General features: G+C 53.0%; 1 protein-coding gene across 1 annotated transcript in view; it reads left to right on the forward strand.

The window, feature by feature from the left end:
- Window positions 1-663: 663 nt before the first annotated feature.
- The window catches only part of SLC35F3 (solute carrier family 35 member F3), a 272,142-nt gene continuing 249,617 nt past the window's right edge, over window positions 664-23,188 (forward strand). Inside the window, exons 1-2 of the mRNA XM_054576487.1 lie at window positions 664-716; window positions 1,074-1,303. Of these exons, the coding sequence (XP_054432462.1) occupies window positions 664-716; window positions 1,074-1,303 (283 nt within the window). The remainder of the gene's footprint in view (window positions 717-1,073; window positions 1,304-23,188) is intronic.

Below are 23,188 nucleotides of genomic sequence, written 5' to 3' on the forward strand. Positions count from 1 at the left end.
TGCCAACTGCCATTTATTTATTTGATATTCTGAGCGTGGTTCTCGTGGATAGGGAACCAGGTTTCCGTCTTTCCAAGTAGTTTTGCTTGGAGAGTATTTTACCGTATTTTAGAATGAGGAGAGAGAGGCAGATGGAGAAGTCGCAAGGGAACTGAACTGCTGAACCGGGAGCAGTAGGACCTGACAAGTCTTGGCCCAGGGTAGGAGGAGCGCGGGCGCCTGGTGCCGCTCCGGAGCCGGAGCCGAGCGCACGGGCAGCAGCGCCCCCGCCTGGCTCTTGAGCGCCCGGCCGGCGCACACGGCCCGCCCAGGTGCCTCGAGAGCGCACGCAGCTGCCAGCGCTCTCCTGGTCCGCGGCTCCCGCGCCCGCGGCGTGCTGGGGCGGCGGCGAAGGTGAGGGGCGCGGCGGCCGCACGGCCCTGCCGCCGCCTGGCTGCAGGGCGCCGGGACGGGCCGGAGCCGGGCTGAGCCGCGCCCACGCCGCGCGCCGCGGAGGGGAGGCGCTGGGGACGGCGGCGCGGGCGCGCACAGGCGGCGCGGGGCGGCGCGGACCCTCGGCGGGCAGCGCGCCCTCCTCTCCCGGGTCCGCGGCTGTCGGCAGGTCGGGCCGGCGGCCCCTCTGCCTCAAGTCTGGGCGCTCCCGGCTGCACTCTGCCGCTGCCTATGGGGATCCGAGAGTTTCCCGGCGGCGCGCCCCGGGGCAAAAGCATCGCCCTGTGAGTAGCGCCTGGTGCGGGTGCGCGGGCGGGTGGCCCTTCGCAGCCGGGACGCCGGGAGGTCTGGGGCTCGGGAAGGGAAGGCGCGCGGAGGGGCTTCTAGGGAAGTTCAAGACATCCTGTCCCTGACCACTCGCCCCAACCTGCCTTGCCCCGAGGCGCCCGGGGCTGGACACCAGAGACGGCACCCGACGCCGAGGCTGCCGCGAGCTGGGTGGGCGGCGAGCGGCGGGAGGGAAGCGCTGGCCCTGCGGTGGTACCTGCCCCAGGAGGCCGAGCCGCGCCCTTGCTCTTCTTCAGGTCGCTTCTCACCGAAATCCCCCCTCTCTTCCTCCCGGCCCACCTGCCGGGCCTCAGTGGCATGAGGAGGTCACCGGACGTCAGCCCCCGGAGACTGTCCGACATCAGCCCCCAGCTCCGGCAGCTCAAGTACTTGGTGGTGGACGAGGCGATCAAGGAGGACCTGAAATGGTCGCGCTCAGTGGAGGACCTCACCAGCGGGCCCGCGGGGCTCACGTCCATCGAGGAGCGGATCCTGCGCATCACTGGCTACTATGGCTACCAGCCCTGGGCGGCGAGCTACAAAAGTAAGACCCCTCACATCACTTCCCCCGACGCCGGTGCGCCTCCCCTTCGGTGGTCCCCCCAGCCCCCGGAGCGCACGCAGCGACGCGTGCGGCCGCCCTTCCCCCCACGACTGCCCGGCCCCAAGTTTCCCTCGCCTCTCCAGCCTTGCCCCCTGCTCTGTCACAGTCCGGGAGACATTGGAAACAGTGTGTCCTGCACTGTAGGCTTCCCTGCAGAGCTGGAAGTGTCACTGGGGAGTCAGGCTCAGCGAGGCTGCAGATGTAGCTGGCCTGGATTTTAACTCTTCCCTGGGTCCTCCAGGCCCTGCTGGTGGAGGGCAATTCTTGGGCCTGCCTTTTAGCTCAGTCACTCCCTTTGCCCCAGGTCTTCATCTGCCCTCCGTGCTGAGCTTCTGTTGGGAGCTTTCTAGATTTGGGAGGTGGTGAGTGGCTGGGGCCAGGTGGAGCAGCTGAAACTTTCCTCGGCCAGCGAGCCCCAGGTGATGGTTTTGGCAGTGCCACGGTCAGTTGTCCAGGCGTTACCTGTGTGATCCCGGCTCACGGGGCCACTTCCTTCGCTCGCCCTGGGAGAAGCCGACTACAAGGAACTCCAGATGTCCGTGGCTGTAAACCGTAAATAGGTGGTTGTGTCCCGATTGTTTGTTTTATGGGCTAATGGAGGCTGCCTAGAGCCAGTCAGTGGAAGGAATGAGCCTCACTTGGTTCTATTTGTAAAAAAGCCTAGCAGCTTAATGATTCCGAGATTTGTTTTTACCCTTTGTCCCCTGGAATTGGAACATACTTTGTTGGTCCTTAGGGGGAAAAGAAACCCAGCTTTTGTAAATCAATCATATTCAGCTCTAAAAATACGTCTACCTTTAGTTTGTTTTCCTAAAACCCTGGATTGCAAGCCAAAGGTCAATGGCATGCTAGCCGCTAGCTGGCGACGTTCAAGTTATTTGCAGGAAGAAACATAGGATTTCAAATGTTTTCTTTTCATGCCCTTATTTGTTGGGAGAGGTCTGTGGCGATTGCATTTAACTCTGTGTAAACCTTTAAAGGTTACCTGGGCCTCCTGCTTCTGCTGCTGGAGGGGTAGCTGCCACAGTGGTTTGGGACTGCAGGAGGAAGGCAAGCCCCAAGGTCCCTTGTCAACTGAAAAACCCTAGCACGAAACGACAGGAGTGCCCCAGAAACCCACGGGAAGCCATTTCTCTTGGAGATGGGGATGGGACACTCAAAGTATTCTTCTGCTTTTAAAATTTCTGTTGGGAATTTCCTATCTCTCATTTCTGGTCTCTGCTTTCTGAATGACGGCAGACGGTGGTATAAATTACAGCCTCCAGGAACTTAAGGTTTACCGTTGTGAGTCCATTTGTGGCTGGCCCCTTGTGCTCCGCAGAGATGCTCACCGAGGTGGGTGACTTGGGGGGCATACAGCGGCGACGGCTGTGTTTGGTGCATGCGTATTCTGTCACCGAGACAGGGACAGGCCTTTTGGGAATAAGTCCCTTGTGCCACCGGCGGTCTTCTTCAGGTCCCCCTGCTGAGGCTTCCCTGGAGCAAACATCAGCAGGCGGCAGCGGGGGTCGCTGCGCTGGGGTAAAATCACCTCGCTCTGCTCTCTGTGCCTGTGAGGAGTCTTCTTTATTCCCAGGCATTCCCTTTTTACTAAAATGCTTTCGACGACAACTGACATTTTGATGAATTAATTGGATTTTAAGTTTAAATTTAGAGAAACTAATGTTTTATTAATACAGCCAAAGACTTTTTAAGAGCAGTACTCCAGCTTTTTTGTCATTTTACCCAAGTAGGAGAAAAATAATGAAGATGCTTCTCTGTATATTGGTATCAGTTAGTTATTTTGTGTGTTGGTCAACATTCACACCTAAGGAGCAGGGAGAAATGATGATTACAAAATACCTGTTATTGTCATGGTCTCCAGAGCCATCCATGGGACGCTGTAAGGCTTCCTCCTGGGCATTATGTCACCTTCTAGTCATCTTTCAGTGTGGCCTGTCTCTGTTCCCACTAAAGTAGTTGCCGGTGACAGTTTCTAGACTCTTTGACAGGTATGAGTGAGTTGCCCTTGTAGCAGCAGAAATTATTTGAATGACCAAGTATGCATCCCTCTCCATTTACCTTTTAGACCTTGTGCTGGGCAGTAAAGATAAACAAGGTCATTGTGAACAGTGCAGACATTTCTTTGCTCGGTATTCTCAGCCCAGTCCATGAGATTAGCAAGTCGCACTATGGACCAGGGACTATGTGTCTGAAAGCCTCTGGGTCTGAGAGGGATGGTCTGTGTGGAACATTCTACCGAGAGTTAAACTATTAACAAGCTGGTTGGAAGGGTCGAGTTCCTCTTCTCAATGGCTGACGTGCTCTGAGCACCAAACGCCTGGGCACGTTCTGGGCGGTTCCTCAGGGTCCCAGCCACGGGCGCACCCAGAGCGCAGGGAGCAGGCCTGGTCAGGGCCAGGTGCCTGTCGCTGAGAGGGTGGGGCCTGCAGGCGGGAGGGCCTCTCAGCCCCCGGCAGTGGTCAGCGGACTTCTGTTTCGAAGCGCTTCACCCCGTCCTTTCTCTTCCCCGGCACGTGTCGCCCTTGACGGTCTGAACCACAGACTAGACCAGAATTCTGGATGGCGCGCTTTGGTGGGGCCCATGGGTGTTCAGCCTCAGCACTGTTGGCGATTGGTACTGAATAGTTCCTTGCTGTGGGGGGCTGCCCTGGGCATGGCAGGGTGCTGAGCGGCATCCCCGGCCCCTGGCGTCCCCCCACCGTGACAACCAAAAATGTTTCCAGCCTGTGCCCAGAGTCCCCTGGGCGCGTGCCTCTGCGTGAGGGCCCCTCCCGAGGCTCCCCCGGCTTGGGCTCCCGGCGGCCCTCTTCCTGTGGGGCCCAGGGGGCCTGGCAGGCCCGCCCTGTGGAATCCCGGCCTCTCTCCCTCCTGGGCCACTTAGGGTTTCCTGGCCTGCCCGTTAGAATAAAGAGTTTCTGAAAGGGCCTGTCTGTCTCTTCCACACCCACTCACCATAAATTGATACTTGAGAGGAAGTGCTTTAGAATCAGGACAATTTGGTTCGTTTTTCTTAATGACTTCCTTTCCCCTCCCACCTTGTAGCAGAGCGGAAGGGAAAGGACTGGGCTGCCTTCTGGTACAGCCCCCAAGGAGGTGGCGGCTGTGGAAGGGAGGGCAGGGGGCAGAGATCGGGGGCAGGCCTCCCGGTGGTGGACGGCCCGGCGGAAGCTGAAGCGTGGGGACTGGCGGATTTTGCCACAGGGGCGATGGCAGTGGCGTATCTGGGAGATGCTGCAGACAGCCTCCTAAGTGGGATGAAGGAGAATCTGTAAACGCTCCTTTATTTTCACACATTCATTTAGCAAACTTTTCTGGAGCATTGACTCTGTGCTGGAACACAGGCGGGAGACGGGGAGGCGGAGACGGGGAGGCGGAGACGGGGAGGCGGGTGCTGCCCAGGGGTGCCTTGGTCAAGAGCCAGCGCGACAGACGCCTGCATCTAGGAAATGGATGCCTCATGCCCGCTTAGGAGACATGTGTTGTTACATTGCAAAAAGTTTCCCTAAAGGGTGTTTTCAAGAAGTGAGCTCGCAGACATTTTTCTAGCAAAGAAACCTTTTAGGAGCAGCTTTGGGAGGTCATGTTTAGTGCTTAAAATGAGGTATTACTGTCGTTAGTGGTACTGATACAATGCAGTGCTGTATGTTCAGATAAAAATGACTTCAAAAATGCTGGTGTGTTTAGTTTTCAGTCATTTGGAGAGTGCAGGGTGGGCAGGTCTCAAGTGACCGCCACCCCCTCTCTAGCTGGGCGGTCACCTCCACCTGCCATTGGAGACTTGAACCTCGGCTGGGAGCATGCGGGTGACTGAGCTCTGAGTAACTCACCTGGTGAGAGGAGATCTCAGGATTCAAGATCCTCTAGGTTTAAAATGTTAGAAAGCATTCACAGAGGGCGTGGGAGCGGGTTGTGGAGAAAGACCCTCTTCCAGCGCTCGGTGCACCTGCGACAGCGCGGCGCTGAGTGCGGGGCGCCAAGTGTCCTCACCGGTGGCAACTGGAACGGCAGCACATAACATACTTGATTTCATGGTGCGCAGCTTCTGTCTGCTCCTCCCAAGAGGTAAAGGTCAGGTCAGCAATTCAGAATGATCCAGTTGTCAGAGACCCAGTTTATAATTTGGTTGTAAAAGTTTATTTTAGAATGGAGGCTGGCATATGAAATACTAGATTGAAAAGATTTTAAAACAAAAAAATTGGAGGGACTGTGGGCGGGGTGGCATGACCATAAAGCCTAACAGTTTCTCTTGTCTCAGGGAGTAAGTTTTATTCCTGAATATAAATACATGCTGATGACGTAAAAAATAGTTTTCTGAGACAGCCACATATTGAAATGCAGAACAGTTAGTTTTTAAAGGAAACTCAGGGCTCCTCAGTACACGCTGATGACCCGCAGGTGCTGGAAAGCCTTTGCGCCTGGTCGTGCAGGGCGGCTGGTCCGCGTTCTCACCTTTAGGAAGCCTGGTGTTCCCGTCCTGAACAATGGCCAGGCAGGGAGCGGTCTCATTGTTTTCAGGAGCCTATCCTGGGTCTCTACAAAGCAGGGAGTCTGAAACCCTCGTGCTGGGAGCCTGCCCTCTCTTGAGGCAGCTGGAAGAATACGGGTGGGTTGCACTAACAAATGAATCCACACGTGGGTGAGCCGAGCCATTGGACTCTGTTAGGCGTCTTACTGAGTGTCGATAAGGAGCCTCATTGGAATTCCGTCCCTGACTGAAGGGAGGGAGGACCTCAGTGCCTTCAGCGCCGTGCGGAGAAGCAGAGGAAAGGGACCCACGGGGTGCCGCATTCGCAGCCGAGCTTCGCCCCTTGTACAGAGGTCCCGAGACCTGGCCCGGGTCAGCCTCTGTCATCTATGAAATGGGGGGCAACGCCGGCCCGTTGCAGGACTGTCGTGAGGAGTAAATGAAGTAAATTGTATATATATATATAGTATCTAGCCTTTTGCCCGGCGTCTGTACATGTGCCTTTATTTTCATTTATTCATTTAGCAAACTCTCGGTGCCCGAACCCGGAGGTTGGTGATGGAAAACACAGCCTTTGTCCTCCAATCCCACAGGCTAGCGGGAGAGAAAGGACATTTGAAGTGACAGTACGGGGGATCGGGGCCGGCTGGGCTGCTGGGAGAGCGCTTTCTGAGGGCCCCGAGCCCAGCGCAGCCGCTGGAGAGGAATAAGCCTCGGGTGGGGGCGGGCAGGGCTCACGCCCCAGGCGGACGAACTGAGTGTGCACAGCGGTGGCGTCCGCGACTCCTGGATGGTGATTCAGCTTGAGTGCAGCACGGTGGCACGGGTGTCACAGAGGAAGCTGTGAGCAGAAACCGCCTCTGCCGGTAGGTTGTGCCTTAGTCACCTGACGTGCCACCCAGAGGAGCACTGGGGCTGTCACGTCCCTCATGCGGGTCCCGGGGCAGGTGCTGCATCCTCCCGGGCACTGCCCTGCACGTGTTAGGTCTGGTGAGTGTCCTTGCTGGGCTGCCGTAGAGCGGTCACTTCTCATGTGTATTGTCACAGCTAGTGTGAGTGTGTGGCTGACACTCGCAGGTGACAGGGCCCTCTACTGTGCCTGCAGCCTTCAGTGGGACACTTGGCACAGGGTGATTCTCTCCCCAGTCACCCGATGTCTCTGGCGCCTGAGTCAATCAACACTTGTTAAATGTGATAATGAAAGTCGATTCACACACACACACGCACACCCGCTTCCAGCATCCATGGTTCTGCGGGGTCTCCCAGTGTTATCCTGCATGGATCACTTCTGGCTGCTATTCTCAGTCACAAGCTGGGACGCCCAGGTGTTGCTCGGTCCCCTCTCTTCCCCTGCACTCTGCCTAAAGCCCCCACCAGCGGTCTCCCTGCCAGTGTGCACGCCGGCCAGCCTCCTAGACAGTGTTGTGTCTAGTTTTGATATCCTCTCTTGAAAAGGGGTGTGGAAAAATGAACAGGGCCCAGGGAAGAAGAGGAATTGGCCAGCGGGCCTTGAGAAGGTGTTCTACAGGCAAGAGCAGAGTACTGGGGGGATGGGGAGGGGGCGGAAGGGAAACAAGCGAAGGCCTTGTCTTTATGAGATGACGGGAGCCATGCTTTGGGATCGCCTTCCCAGCCCACCAGGCCCCTTCACCCCCTGCACCGTGTGCTCAGGGTGGGCCCCGGACCCACCTCCGCAAATTGGAGAGCAGGGTCTAGCCTGGGGTGGTCTGTGAGTGTAGGAGATGCTGGCTGGTGGCTGTTCTGGCTTCCATGTGGGTGGAGAAACAGGGAAAGTGGGTCTAAATAGAAGAATAAGGCAGTTTGTGAAGCTGCCCACGGGAGCCTGGACCACTTCCAGGGCCCCCGCAGGTCCTGTCTCGCTCCCGGCCAGCGTCTTGCTGCAGCTCCTCCGAGTGCCCGAGCCTGCGCGGCGGCGGCACAGCTGTCCTGTGCACAGGGAGCAGGGCCCAGTTCCTTCCCGGGGCAATGGGGTACCCCTGTTGGGGCAGGCTTTCCGAGCCGCTCTCCTCAGGCCCGCGCAGACCAAGACAAGGACGAGCATACCTAGGAATTTTCTGTTGGAAATAGGACAGGGCTTCCTGCTGCTGAGATGCAGATGACCCAGAACCTCGCCGCCGGGGGGCACCCAGAAACCCGTGGGACCAGGTGTCTACTCCTCCGGGTCAGGCGGGGAGGCGGGTTTTTTTCTTAACATGATGTCTTTGTATCAGTTCAGTGGTGAGTGAGCCTTGATCAGTAGGATGATAGACCAGTTATATCGCCTCATTGCAGAGCCTAGAGAGGGACTGTAGTATCTAGGAACCTGGTCACTTCTGGTTAATGATGGTGACAGGCCCTCGGACAGTTGTCCGGGACATGGGCACATGTTTTTCTCTTGCAGCTTGAGTTGGCCTTGATTTATGATGGCACTGGGATTGCGGGAAGGCAATCGCTCCTCTCGGGTGATTTACTGCGCAGGAGGCTGGAGGTCATTTTGGACACCCAGGACTTCTCAGAACAGTTGTCTGGTTTGACAAATGTTCTCTGTGACATTCAGATTTTCTCCTTGTAAGTCTGCAGTGTCTCATCTACTTGACGAGGTAAGACTCTGTTAGGAAATTATTTTTACACTTCTTCACCATCCGCTTCATAACAGTGTAGAGTTATAAAAATCTGAGTACGTCCTCCAAGTTTTATTCCAAAGGGTCAGAAGAACAGTGTATCTTACTGAATGTCGACTTTGATTCCTTATTTTTCTATTTACAAGGTGAACCTGCTTTTTTACGGCAAATGTATATTAAGATGTTCTCTTCTTAAAAAAAGGAATAGACTTATGATCGTAGGTATGAAACAGTGCTGGCATGTGACGCCTAGGAAGGACTTGAGGTCCCTCCTCTATGCATTTTAAAAGAGCCGGATTGGCTGTTGAGATAGTTTGAAGACCATTTAAATGCTATGACCTGGAACAACAGATTTCAAGAGTTTATCCAAACTCTTTTACTTTTAAGTCAGCATTTTGTTTTATTAAATATTCACCCTACAATTCTTTTGTAGGTTTATCCGATTTTATGCATTGGGTGTGTTTACAAAGTTACAAGTAAATAAAATTGATTTAATTGGAGTTTATTGTAAACACACAAGGAGAACTGGGCCTTGCTCTGTGCGTGTGTGTGTGTGTGTGTGTGTGTGTGTATAGTTGTGTTTGTTCCCCTTGCGAGCTGCACTGCACCTTGTGATTCTCCCTGAATCTATCCAGCGACTTCACTGCGGTGGCTGGAAGGTGGCAGGAGGAACCGGTGCACCAGGCAGGGGCTTCAGAAAATCAGCGCATGAAATTTCAGACACTACTCATGAAAAGGTTCATTTGTCAATATTGGGACAAAGTGAACAGTGAAAACTACTGTGAATGCGTCATATTGATTCGCCCACCCAGCAGCTTACCCACCCACCCATCCGTCCATCCATCCATCCATCCATCCGTCTATCCATCCAGTCAGCCAGCAAGTTGTTCACTGCTTCTAAGAGGCAGTAAATATATTCACGTCTAAGACAACGTATACGGAGTATGTAGCACAGTTACTATTTCCTAGAAAATTATATAGTGGGGAGACAAGGCAGACACATGCTGGGCCAACTCCATGTTTCTTGTTGGCCCTGCCCTAACCGAGTAACTCGGGCTGTGTTGCTCAGCCTCACACCAAACGCTGTATTGTGCACATTATTGCATGGCAGCTTATTGGAGGGTACCGCCGGCCGCTCGCTAGCAACAGGACAGAGTGTTGGGCCCCTGAGAGCGTCTCTTTCCCTTCCTTTTCCTCTAAAAACTTGAGCTCTGCTGCTTTAATCAGAGTTCTAATTTGTTCATTTGATGTATCCTAGCCAGTCAGCCCTTCTTTCTCTTTCATGAAATCATGTGACAACAAAGCCCTTTGACTGGATTGATGAGATTAAGCTGCTAGCCCAGAACTATCTCCCTCCCGTTTCTGCTGCCTGTGCTGTTTCTTCCCCGCTCTGAGCAAGCCAGCCTGAGTCCCAGCGTTTTTCTCCCTCTAACAAGGGGCCTAGCAGAAATAGCGGTGCATTTCAACGGAGCGGGGGTTTGCTCCCAGCTCTACCTGTTCTTCCCCGCACTGCTGCACATTCTGTTCCGAGCTTTTCCCCCGCATTCCTTTAGGAGGAGATGCCCACATCCATAGACACTCTCCTTTAAAGCTGTTCTCTTGGCTGTTCAGCTCGGGAACTACGTGAACCATCCAACTGACACAGAGGAGAAAGGCGCAGTGGCCCTAAGAGGCATCTCTGCCTTAATGTAGTAATACAACTCACAACATCCAGCTCCGTGTGTCTGCCACTTTCCAAGGCCTGGCGTTCTGCTCTGCAGTTTCTTCCCTGTGTGTGGGAGTGTCTGAGACTCAGAGACCTGGCGGAGCTAAACTGCAGGATGAGGCTGGGTTGTTGGAGCACAGGTCTCACCGAGCCCTCTCCCCCACACCCCTGGCTCACCTCTTTCCTTGACCCCTAGCTTTCCTGTGGCCTGACCCCGTGGAAGTCCATGCACAGACAGAAGGCTATGCATCTTTGGAACTGATGGTCCCTAATGGCCCCAGAGCAACCCAGAGTCACTGGAATCAATCCCCAGGGTCCTGGATTGCTCTGCTGCTTTCTGGTTGATGTGGCTCCTTTAGGGGAGGGAGGAAGCTTGAGACGCCAGGGTTCCCCAGCCACCTTGTACCTGATCACGGGCCAGGAGGTGATAATAGTTTTCTTCCAGTGACTTGGATTTCTTGTCCCAGTGCTGGAGCAGCCTCATCGTCTATGTAGAGGCATCTGTGTTGCTTTGGGGAAAACATCGTATAAAGAAAAACCGCTAACCCCGTTCCTTTCTGTGACACCTGGTGCTCTCTGTATAGCACGTTACTTCTCACATGTCTGGCCACCAGCACGGGTCCTCCCTCAGCTCTGCATGTGGACCAGGACCACCAGGCATCTCCATGTGACTTCAGCTGCTTGGGATGCTTGGCAGAATTCCCTTGTGGGGACCCTGGGAAGACATTATTGTCGCTGTTTCTGGATAGAGAAACAAGACGCTGAGTGATAAAGAGACCGCATGAGGATGATGTTATTTTGTCTCAAAGTGAATACTTGAGACTTGGGGACCATGTTAGAAGTTACGGGGGTTCCTATGTTAAAAGGGAAGGTATTCTCTTTAATAATAAGCAAAAGGAGACCTCTCGGGACCTGCCGTGGACGGGAGACGCAGGAGAGCTGCGGTGAGGAACAATCGATCGGTTTCAGAATGAAGTATGTTCAAGGTCAGAGGCGTGCCCGGTGGAGGGCACGAGTGGGGGTCCGAATGGCGACAGTTTTCGTGAGACGCAACTGTGAAGGTGCTAAATCTGAGGCAGGAGAGGTGACAGCTACTTTATAGGGCTGCGAGGGACAGGGGGTAGCCGTCCCAGGTGAACACTGGCACTCAGCTCTGCTGGGTGGATGCCCAGGAGGGACGTTCCTGGGTCAGCGTTGCAGTGGACAGACTTCAGTGGGGCCTCCAGCGACCCCACTTCTGATGGCCCGCGAACATTCCCTCTTCATGCGTGTGGGCGGGGCCTGGAACCGCCACTAGCCCAGGGGGCGCGGCACGTGATGGGACAGCCCTAACCTGAGACCGTGCTGGGTCGCGTGGACTCCATCCTGCCAGCAGACCCTCTGTCCGTCTCCCCTCTCCCTTGCCAGCCTGGACCAGACAGCTGACAGGGTCCGGCCCGTGTGGCAGAGAACTGCAGGTGGCGTGTAACAGTTGAGAGTGGCCTCTGGCCAACAGCCAGCAGAACAATGAAAGCTTTCAGTCCTCCGACCCTGGGGACCTGGAGGCCACCCGACAGCCACCCAGGCGGAGAACAAGGCCTTCCCTGGCCGGGCCCGTGACGAGCTCCAGCGCGGCCGACACCAGGGTCTCAGCTCCGTGTCTGGGGGGAGCGGGCAGCAGGCCAGGGACCTGTCTACCCCGGTGGCTGGGGACGGCATCAGGCATCGGGCTACCTGAACTCTGGTCCCGGTTCTGCTGTTAACTGGGCGTCCTTGACCAGGTCCCTTAGTCCAGCCTGGTCATACCTTTTGGTGAAGAGATTTGGCAAGATCACATTCTGAGGCCCCACCAGCACATTTTAATGAGTCTACGATTTATCTACATCTGAGAATATCGTTTGTTCTGTACCTGAGGGTTGAGAGGTTAAAAATAATTAGGAGGCTAAACAAACCTGTGTTTTATCTAGAGAATTAACGCAATCTGAGTCGCTGCTTCAGTCTGTAGGAGACAAAGCCCACAGCTGGACTCCCTGGTATTAAGTCAGCAGAAAGGGAAAAACCTGGATAAAAGGGTTCCTTTTAATCCCACCACTTTTATTCTCGGTTTCTTTTGCTATGTTGACCAAAAATCTATCAACTGCATCTTTGATTAATTATGTTGGACACTAAAACATGGTAGATTTCTTGGTTGCATTTCAGAGCTTTGAAGATAACAGATAACAGTTTGGGTTTATAGAGCAACCCTCAAAGAACACGTGGGTTTCCGTGGGGTGGCTGGGTCTCCACCTTTGGGGACAGAAGGGGCGACGGGGAGGCCTAACTCCGGCCTCGCGGGCTGGCTCAGTGAGACACTCACTGGGCTCTGACTGCATTGTTTGAAAAGCTGCATCACGGTGGCAGCCACCTGAGAGCCCGGGTGCAGCGCTGGGCGGCGGGTGCCAACAGAGTCAGCCGGGCGGGCGCTGCCCTCGCAGGTGAGAGGTGACAGCAGAGAAACGTTGAAAGGTGGCCAAGGGGCCCCGCTTCAGGAGTTGCTCCTTTGAGAACAATTGCAAAAGGGAGCTCCTGCCATCCCCAGCCTGGCTACGCAGTGCTTTCCACCCTGGGCAGGCCCTAGTGAGCGGCGTGTCGGACGGGAGCGACTCAGCAGGCCTGGGCTTCGTCCCTCTCTGCTGCGGCAGCAGGAGCTTCCTTTGATGTCTTGGGGGAAGTGGCTGATGCTGGCGTCTGGCTTTTCTTCCTCACCGCAGACAGGTGCTGTAACTTCCCGCCGGGCCAGCTGTGGATGGTAGAAGGCTGGGGCGAGGACTGTCGAACGGTCCATTCATAGAAGCCCGGTGTATTCCCGTGGTTCTCAGAGCCCCGGTGATGTTCGCAAGCTTTGTACACTTAGTCTGGATTTGGAACACTGTCGTGTAAGTTGTTTGCCATTCTGCACCTGCTGCTGAGAAGGAGGGGTAGGATGTTCTGTGTGCCCGGGCTGTGAAATGGATACACGTTTTATGCTTCCGACTAAATGTGGGCTCTGTCCATGGGCCTCCTAAGTAAGGTTCCAGGAAAGCCGCAGGCCCTGGATCGCTCTCCAGTTCCTCATTTCCGAGACACTTTCGCTGCTTGTGTTTCTTTTACATTTGCTACTAGATCTTTTCTATGCATTTGAGTTCCTTATTCTGAAAAGAAATATTCACAGATCCACTCATATAATCTAGATAATTCCCTGATAATAACCAATCAGCAAAACGGGTTATACTGTTGAGTTGTCTAAACCCGTGTATGTTTACCTTGCTTTAGAAGCAACCATTAGATAAGAAGAAAACAGATTTTACTGGAAATATTTTAATGAGCCATTTTCAAAAATACATTCTTACTGAAATAAAAATCCATCATGAAATGTATGCTGTAAGTGTACAGCCAGATGAATTTTTACCAAATGGATGATTCCCATATCCAGGCCAAGAAACCGAGTGCTACGGGTGTGCAAGCTGTTTATTTGTGGCCCCTGGGTCGGAGCCCTCCCTGCTCAATCTTAAAGCGATCAAAAAAGCCATAAGTTTTCACTCTGATACAAAGGCAGCTGCCTGCAGGGGTGGGAGATCCCCTCCTGAAAATCTGGCCCCTGCTCTGTGTGAGGAAGCTGTGTCTAGAACTGGTACTTCATTCCAATGACCAAGATATCTTCCAGACATCCTAACATGGGACCTCATCAGGCTTCGTGGGAGCTTTAGGTTTGCTTCATCATCTTAACGTCCCTCTCAGAGAACTATCTTCCGGGCAGACCTCTGTGCTGAGATCCCTTCCATTCACACGTGTTTGTCCGCCTGTGTCGGAGATGCCGCCACACTTGCATCAGAGTTACTCTAAAGTTCTGCTCGGACGGGGCCAAGTCTGGCCGTCTCTGTATCTGGTCTCTGGATTGCTTTATTTCTTGACAGAGTGGTTTCTCCCTGCTTTTTGTGAATCCTGTAACATTGGATTGGATACTGGCTATTGGGTGTACATAACCAGAAGAGACCGTGTTATACCTTATCGGTGCTCAGAAATGGACCCACATCTTCTGTGTCAGGCTGTGAGTGTGTGCGTGTGGTGGGGGCGGGGTGGGGGGTGGTGAGTCAGCCTGGCTGGCAGTTGACTGAGCTGGGGGCAGTTTAACCCTCCCCAGCAGCACTGGGTCTTTGCTTGTGTCCTGGGGAAGAGGTTTGTCCCTTCACCCCAGAGAGAGCTGGCTTTGCTGCCCTTCCTGCCCCAGAGGCAGTAGGTTGCTTTCCTCGGCCCAGGGTAAGTGGGCGCACTGCCCTGTGGCACCACTTGTAAGAGAGAAGGGTTGGGGACGAGGGCAGGGCAGCCCCCGGTCACCTCCCCCAAGCCTGAGCCACCCTGACCAGCTCTCCCTGTGCCCTGCCCCGCCCACACTCCTTCAAGTGAGCCGCCTGCTGGAGGCCCCGGGTGGGGGCGGCTCCACTGTGCCTGAGACTCCCAGCTCTCCCAAGCCGGTCACCAGTCCGCACTCTGCCTTGAAGAATTCATTAGAAGGGCAGCTGGTTTCTCCCTGCCCACGGGTACGGAAGCCGCCCCTTCCTCCCTTGCTCTGCCAGCGGTGACTCGGGGGGCGTGCTTCGCCTCAGCTCGGGCACTCGTCACTCTGGGTTCCACTTTTCTCTCTTTCCTGGTGACTTCTGGTCTCTGATGGGCTCCGTAAATATTGTAGTTTTGTAGATTATCCACCTCTTTCTTGTTTGGGTAATGGTCTTCTTGATCCTAAGGAGAAGTAGAACTGGTTCTAAGTTTTAAATTAATACTAATTATGTGTGTGTGTTGGTGTTGGGAAACTCTGTCAGCTTACCGAGACGTAGGAGGTAGTCCGCACCGCCACGCACTGCGATCCTCCCTCAGCTGCGGCGGCCTCTCTGGGCTCCCAGGCTGGCCTCGGGCAGACAAGCGCTCCGGTTTTAGGAAACATCTTTTCTCTTTTGCTAATTGTTTGCAAAGTGGGAGCAAAGTGACACCTCCAGCTCAGTTCAAGGGAGGAAGTATTTACTGGTTAAGTTTTTCTAAGGTACTGCCCCGTCCGTATCATAGCACCTTTGTTAAATGCCTCGCAGCCCACGCCTGTCATTCTTAAAACTCACCTGTCAAAGCAAGAGAGGAGGGTGTGGGGGCGTTCAGGGCACACCTTCTTGAGTGCCATCCAGTGCCAATGTCTCCTTGCAGACTGGCGTTTTGTCACGACAATACCTGCCCCTTAGTATTTAGTAATCTCGGCCTCTACGCCCATCTGCCCAGGAATCCAGCCGCTCACACATTGGGCACCAAATACCTTCGCCCCGTCAGCACAAGGCGCTCCCCTGGTTTCCTAGGTGGAGGGAGCGTGCAGACCCTGCCCCGATGGGACAGGAGGCAGGAATGGGAATGTCCCCGGGACAACCCGGCCCCAGCAAAGGAGATGCAGGCGGTGTAGGCAGTGACGCCTCTGATAAGGGCTGGGGCCTGGTCACACAAAGCAGCTGAACACAAGCCGAATGGAAGGGCTGAGATGTCCACTCCGCCAAAAATCCAGGATCTTTGTGATTTTAGAAAAAAGGTGAGGAGAAAGCTCGTCCGTGGCTGTGCGTCCGCGGCTGTCTGCCCCTGCCAAGCCCCGGCCCATCAGACTGGCCCTCCACTCACGCCTGCCCAGTGGTAGGAAGACTAAGGCTTTTCCTGTGCATGTGAAGCATCATTTACTTTGTATCAGCACTGAATGTCCCTGCTGGAGTTGTCCAAGGTTTGGAAGAGCTAGTTTGAGATTCTCTCTCAGAGGCAGAGCAGGGCTTCTGACGTGTTCAGAAAAGGGACGAGACGGGACCAGATTTTCGTTCTGGAGAATCCACTCTGAAGCAGAACGGAGGCTGGGCTGAAAGACGGCCCAGTGAGGAAGCTAAATTCTACACTTTAGGCAGAAGAAAAGAAAGGTCCCAGTGAAGGCTCGGTGTGTGGGGGTGTGGGAGGTGGGCCGGACGTGCGCCGGGCCGGGTGGGAGCGACAGCACGCAGTGAGCGCGGGACGGGGATGGGGCCGTCTGTCGTGGGCGAGGGCGGGCCCTCAGGGCAGGACCGCCCGTAGTTAGCTGAGGCAGTTTTCAGAATTCAGCGGAGAGGTGTGGGTTAATTGCAGTTTTCAAGCTCTAGGTGAACCAGTGCCATTGATCTCATTGATTACTTGGGGTCATTGGTGACAAGTAACAGGTACTGAATCTGTGAATCACAGGCAAAAAGGTAATTTCTGCGCAAGCGCTGCAGACACACATAAACATGGGGAGACCGAGTGGCCAGGCCTGGGAGATGCACCCGATGCTGGGGCTCCAGGTGCTCAGAGGCCGAGACCCCAGCAAGGTTCACACCTGAGAAGCAGGCCTGCAGCTGGCGAATCTGACCTCCAGTGGGCCCCGCTGTCTTGGCTTCAGTATTTACAGGCATTGGAGTGGCTGATCCCGGGTCACGTGACCTTCCTCTGGCTACACCAGGAAGAAGGACGTTGACTCTCGTGCCTCTGGCTCAGGTGGTTGGAAGCCGAACTGGGGGCAAGCTCAGAATGTCACCTTCTGTCAGGGCTGTACACAGTGGGAATCCTCTCCCCCCAGCCCCAACCCCACAGGTGGATTTGGGGATATACTAGAGGGGATGGATGCTGGGAAATAACAAAAGGGTCCCTATGCCTAAGGAAGGTCAGTGGGGAGCAAATGACTAAAAAATGGATTAATGCACAGATGGACAGATGGACAGATATACGGGCATAAAGGAACTAGTGTAGGAAAATGAAGAGTCAAAACACAAGAGGAGGACAGAGAAAAGAATGCAGGGTCACAGAAGCAAGGAAAGGGAAGAAGGATGAGCAGCAATGGTTACTGACAGCATTCGATGCCACGGAGCCGTCAGGGAAGATGAGGGGTAGAAAGCATCTGTTTGGTTTACCAGGGGGCGGTTGGCGGCCTGAGCCCCCAGGCCCCCTCACCCATGTAGAATGTGGCACAGCAAGTACCTCCGTCTGGGTCTTTGTTACAAGGCTTCCCTTTCTTTCAAGTTGCTAGGGCCTAAAAGTAGAAGCTGGTGCTTTGTGCATCGAGCTAAATAATTAAATACAGCTTCCTGCCTAATTGGCGTAGACACCGGAGTAACGAAGTGTTGCTGGGAGCGTTGTGGATCCCTGCTGCACAGAAGAGGTGAGGTCCCAGCGGGTGTTGGTACCGTCTTCACATGGCGTGATGCAGCCTGTGTGTCACGGACAGTTGCAGGTGGCCCTCGCCATGGCTGAGGTGTCACAGTGCCTGGGTCGTCACGGTCGCTTAGCTCCCACTCCTGATACCTACAGGGTCCCCTGTGGGAGAACCATCTACAGAAATCAGCGTGAATCCTGATTCATTCTAGAAGGCTGGTTCACTGAAGCTTTCTTGCGACTGAACTTTTTTTTGAAGGCAGAGTGTGATAAACTCAGGGAGGAAGGAGGACCTGAGAAGCTGTGGAAACCACCAAAACTCAGAGGTCAAAGGCCACAATAGGCCTGGTTTCTATATTTAAAACTATTTTTTAAACTGTCAAAGTATTCCCTGGCCAGGTGGCCCAATTGGTTGGAGCGTCATTCTATACACCAAAAGGCTGTGGGATCCTCAGTCAGGGCACAGACAGGAAGCGACTGATCGATGTTTCTCTCTCTCTCTTTGTCCCCGCTTCCTCTCTCTCTGAAATCAGCAAATGTGTCCTAGTGAGGATTAAAAAAAATTGTCCAAGTAGCATGTTAAATTTAAGCAATGCATACAAGTGGTAACATAAAATAACTACCCTCTCCCAGTTTTCTGAAGCTACGCCCTAAAGGTAACCACTATTTATATTCTATATTTTGATGCCGAATTGATTTTATCATGGACATCCACACCCAGACACATTCACACCTATGCGTTTTCCTAGAATGGGATCATAATTGGCAGCGGTCTGCAGCTTGCTCTTTATTACACACCATGCATCTGTTTCAATGTCAGTACCTGTCAGTCATACAGCGAAACAGCAGTAGGTGAACACGGAACTCACTTCCTCTAACTGGGCGTGAAGGAGACACAGAGAAAGGCCAAGAGATGCAGAGACACAGGCACAGAGAACGGGAAGGAAACATGGTTTAAGGGTCCGGCTGATCCTGCTTGTCCTCATCCCCGCGTGTGCACGGAGCGTGCGCTGAGCCAGCCGCACTGAGAAGGGTTCTGCCACCCCAGGATTCCCAAGCACAAGCCGTCTCCTTCATCTGCGACTCCTCTGAGAAGATAGCAATCCGATACAGTTTTGACCAAATCAAACCGAACTCCCACATGAGCTGTCTTGCCATGGGTCCCCTGTTTGCACAGTATCATTTATTCAAGGCGCTCTCTGTTGAGACAGGGACAGTTAAGTTTTTCCAGTCTTTACTATTATTAAAATTTCAGTAACCATCCCTGTACACTTACCTTATATATTTGCCTGGTTTTTCTGTGAGACAGGTACTTAGAAATACAATTGCCGGGTCAAAGGGAATGCACGTTAATATTACTGGTAGGATAAGATCCTGTCACTACAAAATGCTTTTGTACCAACTCGACATGAGGATGCGGATCAGCCATCAGCTCATCCTCATTGTCTCTCTCCTGTGGACCACCCCCGTCGCGTGTGCTTGCACTAAGCCTTGGCAGCCGGAGCGTTGGGCCGCGCACTGTTCTCTCCCGCACAGCTCGTGGGGCGGTAGCCCGGGACCGGCCCGCGAGCATCCCTTCCTGCCTCTCTGTCACTGTGGTATTTCTACCTCTGGGTGACCCACGGCTATTTCAGTTATACTCACAGCACATCGGGGCCTTTGTCTAGAAAACAAATTGACCTTGCATTGTAACTTTGTTACTGGAATAAGTGACCAGGCTTAAAATCTTGTAAGCAAACTTGCTGGGAAGAACTAAGAGATGTGTGTTGAGAGCCGCTACATAACAACCACCATGGAATAATGATTTATTTAAGGGGACTCTCTCTATTGGACCAGCCCTGTTCAGGGAGCCCCAGGAAGGCGAGGGTCACTGAGCAAATGGACCAGGGCCTCACCCATGGTCTGGGCTCACAACACAGTTGTGGAATAAATTAATCAATTAAAGCCTTGTGGGTTTTAAAACCCCAGTTGTACCACAACTTGGACACTCAAACGATTATGAGAGCCATGCTGTGGCCAGCTTGAGCCCCATCCCTGAGGGCACCGGCGCAACCATTGCTCCGCCTGTTTTTCGATCTCTAAGGGAATTTCCTTTATAAATTGCATCAAAAGAATACTTTTTTATTTGTTCTTTTTTTTAAATCCTCACCCAAGGATATGTTTTTATTGATTTTTGAGAGAGAGAGAGAGAGAGAGAGTCAGTGATGTGAGAGAAACATTGGTTGTCTCTCCAACAGGGACTGAACCCACAACCTAGGCATGTGCCTGGACCGGGAACTGAACCTACAACCTTTTCTGGTGTATGGGGTGGTGCTCCAACCAACTGAGCCACCCAGCCAGAATGACAAATCATTAACCTTTGAGCCTAGGTTTTTTTGACAACATTATTGATGTATAGTTCATACATAAAAACTTCTGTGTACAGTTGGGTGAGTGTGGACACAGGCACACACCTGTGTGACCCTCACTGCAGTCCAGGTACCAGACATGGCCGTGACCTCCAAGAGTTTTGTTGCACCCTTTGTTTTGTTTTCTGGTGAGGACGCATGAACCCCTCTCAGCAACTTCTAAGCGCTCCCTGCTGCAGTGTTAACTGCGGGCACCGTGCTGTGCAGCTGATTTCCAGACCTCGGTTGTCTTGTGTAGCCGGAACGTACGCCTGCTGAGCGCACCGCCCCATCTCCCTCTCCCCGAGCCCCCGGGAACCGCGACTGTGCGCTCTGCGTCCGAGCCGCACGCGTTTAGGCACCTCGCGGGAGTGGAGTCCTGCGGGGTCTGCCGCCGGGGCTGGCTTGCCTCATGGGGCACCATGTCCTCCGGGCTCACCCACGTCATGAATGGCAGGGTTCCCGCCTTTCATAAAGCACAAAATGGAAGCAAACCAGATGTCCATGGATAGTACGTAGAGGCTAGGTTTTTATAAATATATATTTTTTAAAGATTTTATTTAGAGGGGAACGTAGGGGAAAAAGGAAAGAAACATCAACGCAAGAGAGAAGCATCGATCGGTTGCCTCTCACATGCACCCCAACCAGGGACCAGGCCCGCAGCCAGGCGTGTGCCCTGACTGGGAATCGAACCAGGGACCTTTTGGTTTGTGGGATAATGCTCAATGCACTGAGCTGTATTGACCAGAGCAGGCTAGAGTTGTTTTTGTTTTAAAGAAAATAGCCACACATGAGTCTAAGGTATTACTTCTGGCGATGAAAATGGGGACTGTAATGATGTGCTCTGGAACATTCAAACCAAACCTGCCTACGCAACAGGAAGGCAGCAAATCCCCTTTGGCTCATAAACTGATTCTAAGGGCGGTCGATAGATCTCCATCCGTGGTCAGTGGTCCAAAGGGAAGTCAGTAGTTCTCTGAGTGAAAAGTGCCATAATCTTGTTCACAGGTATTTCCCCCAATTTTCAAAGGAAGATTCCACATTATTTTTTCATAGTCTCATTACATTCTTAATTATTTTGTCCTTTAAAGCTCAGTTAGCCAATACACAAATAATGTTTAGTTGAAATGACAGTAGATGTGGCCATTGTGTCTATAGGTCATTTTCCATTTATTGTTTCTACTAGGTTTTTGTTTTTTCAATTGTGTAGTATTATATCCCTGATATAAAAAAATGGCTGCATGATGCACCTGTGATTCATCAAAATGTGGGAGCAGGGATAAGAGACCAGCATAAATGCTACAGTGTAGGGTAACAATGTCTTAGTGTAAAGAATGCGGGGGACTCTATTACAAATACAGAATAAGTCTGTGTGGGCTGGGCCTGTATATTTGTTAATGTGATAACTCTGCATAAGCAAATGAAAGGAAGAGTATGAAAAAGATGAATCTCAATGAATAGCTAAAATTGAAATTTATAGAACTATTTCATTGGCCTCTGGGCACAAATGTGTCATAATGAAACTTTACAAATATTGAGAGAGAGATTTCTTAAGTTCAGGTTCAGTTTTTAAAGTGTTTCCTTATTTTTCTTTGGGGTTTCCTCCATAGTCTTTTTTTTTTTTTTTTAATTCCTCCAGGGAACTGTCAAGTACAGGTCAAGACTACTAGGAAAATTACATGATTTTTTTTTAAAGACACTTCAGAGAATTTTTTTTTAGGATTTTTTTTTTTTTTTTTTTTTTTTTTTTTTAGAGAGAGGGGAAGGGAAGGAGAAAGGGAGAGAAACATCAGTGTGTGGTTGCCTCTCACACACACCCCACTGGGGACCTGGCCTGCAACCCAGACCTGTGTCCTGACTGGGAATCGAACTGGTGACCCTTAGGTTCACAGGCTGGCACTCAATCCACTGAGCCATACCAGCCAGGGTTTTTTTGTTTGTTTGTTTGTTTGTTTGTTTGTTTTAAAGTTTCCTGAATTTAATACATCATTCATGTGTCTCTACACTCCATTCTGTTTTACAATATGTAAAAGTCTCTAAGTACTAGTCTAATTACATGCCATGTTTTACTATGTAGTGCTTACATCTAGAGATAAATATCTTTTATGTATTCACATCTAAATCAGCAGCAAGTACAAAACTGTCCTTTCACAGTGACATCTCTGGCCACTAAAGGAAATTTTTTTTCTTTTTGAGATAATGCTTGATTTTTTCCCCAGATTTATTGGGATAAAATCAACATATAACATTGTGTAAGTTGAAGGCATACAGCGTGATGATTTCATACTCACGTATGTTGTGAAATGATTACCACAATCGGGTTCGTCAGCACACCCATCACCTCACATAATTACGCCTTTTTGTGTGTCGTGGGAACGTTTAAGATCTCGTCTCTCAGCAGCGTTCAGGTCCATGATGCAGTGTCGTTACCTCCGTCACAGCCCACACACGAGATGCGTAGAGCTTATTCCCCTCGTCCGTGGGCGTCGGCGCCCCGAGCGGCGTCCCCAAGGGGGATGAGGTGAAAGGCCGCTCCGTGAAGCCACTGGGCCTGGGACAAGGCCCTGCGATTTCGCGTGGGCGGCCCCGCGTGCGCATCTCAGGGACGGGGCCAGCGTGCTGAGCTGCCCGGGCCTGCCGCCTTGGGGGCCACCGTCGCTGGCACCTTCTGTGGAAGGTGGGCCTTCAGACTCCGTAAGCAGACGAGCTGCGGTGCAGACGGCCCGGCGGTCAGATGTCCCGCTTCCCAGCGGCCACTCGTTTTCCTCCACAGCTGGAGTGGGAAATCGGTGACTCGGCGAGCGGTGACGCAGACGGGCGTGCTCCAGGGCAGCGAGGAGGGGACGGGGTCCGTGGCCCGATCCCGAACTTGGGCTGGTGAGGGACACTGGCTGTCCTTCGAGGTTCCTTCAGTGAGATGTGTCTCCACAAAATGCAGAACCCCCTTCAGGGTGAAGGAGGTTTGGAAGCAGCGATGCGCACGGGACGGCGCTGTGTGAGCGCAGCAGGTGGGGGCGCAGGCCAGGGTGGGGGCGCGCCTGCCCCGGCCCCCAGCGGGCTCAGTTGCCACGCGGGGGCAGCACGCAGGCTCCTGGTCACCCAGGCTGGGGCGGGTTTGGAGGGGTAGGTCCTGCCGTGACCTGGCTTCACCATGGCTACTGGATCCACTCTCCGGCTGCTGAGAATCCTCCAGGGCCTAGGTGCCCGCAGAGAGAGGCCAGTGCCGAACGTTCCAGGCCTCGGTGTCCTCCTCCAGTGCTCACGGGGTCTCATCACTCAGGATCTTTGCGCAGCTTAAGTAGGGGGTGTCACTGGCAGCTTGATTGGGCCACTGATAGGACATTGGATGTTTAGACCATCTGTTGCATCCCTGAATTGGATGGGCACTGAGATCGTGTGGTATAAGGGAACCCAAGCTGCTGATCCTGGTGAGGTAGGAGACAGCCCAACCCAGATACAGGGGTCCACAAGAGACCC

This window comes from Pteronotus mesoamericanus, unplaced genomic scaffold (genome assembly GCF_021234165.1).
Source record: "Pteronotus mesoamericanus isolate MK-2021 breed Mesoamerican mustached bat unplaced genomic scaffold, CSHL_Meso_final contig_347, whole genome shotgun sequence".
Taxonomy (NCBI): Eukaryota; Metazoa; Chordata; class Mammalia; order Chiroptera; family Mormoopidae; genus Pteronotus; species Pteronotus mesoamericanus.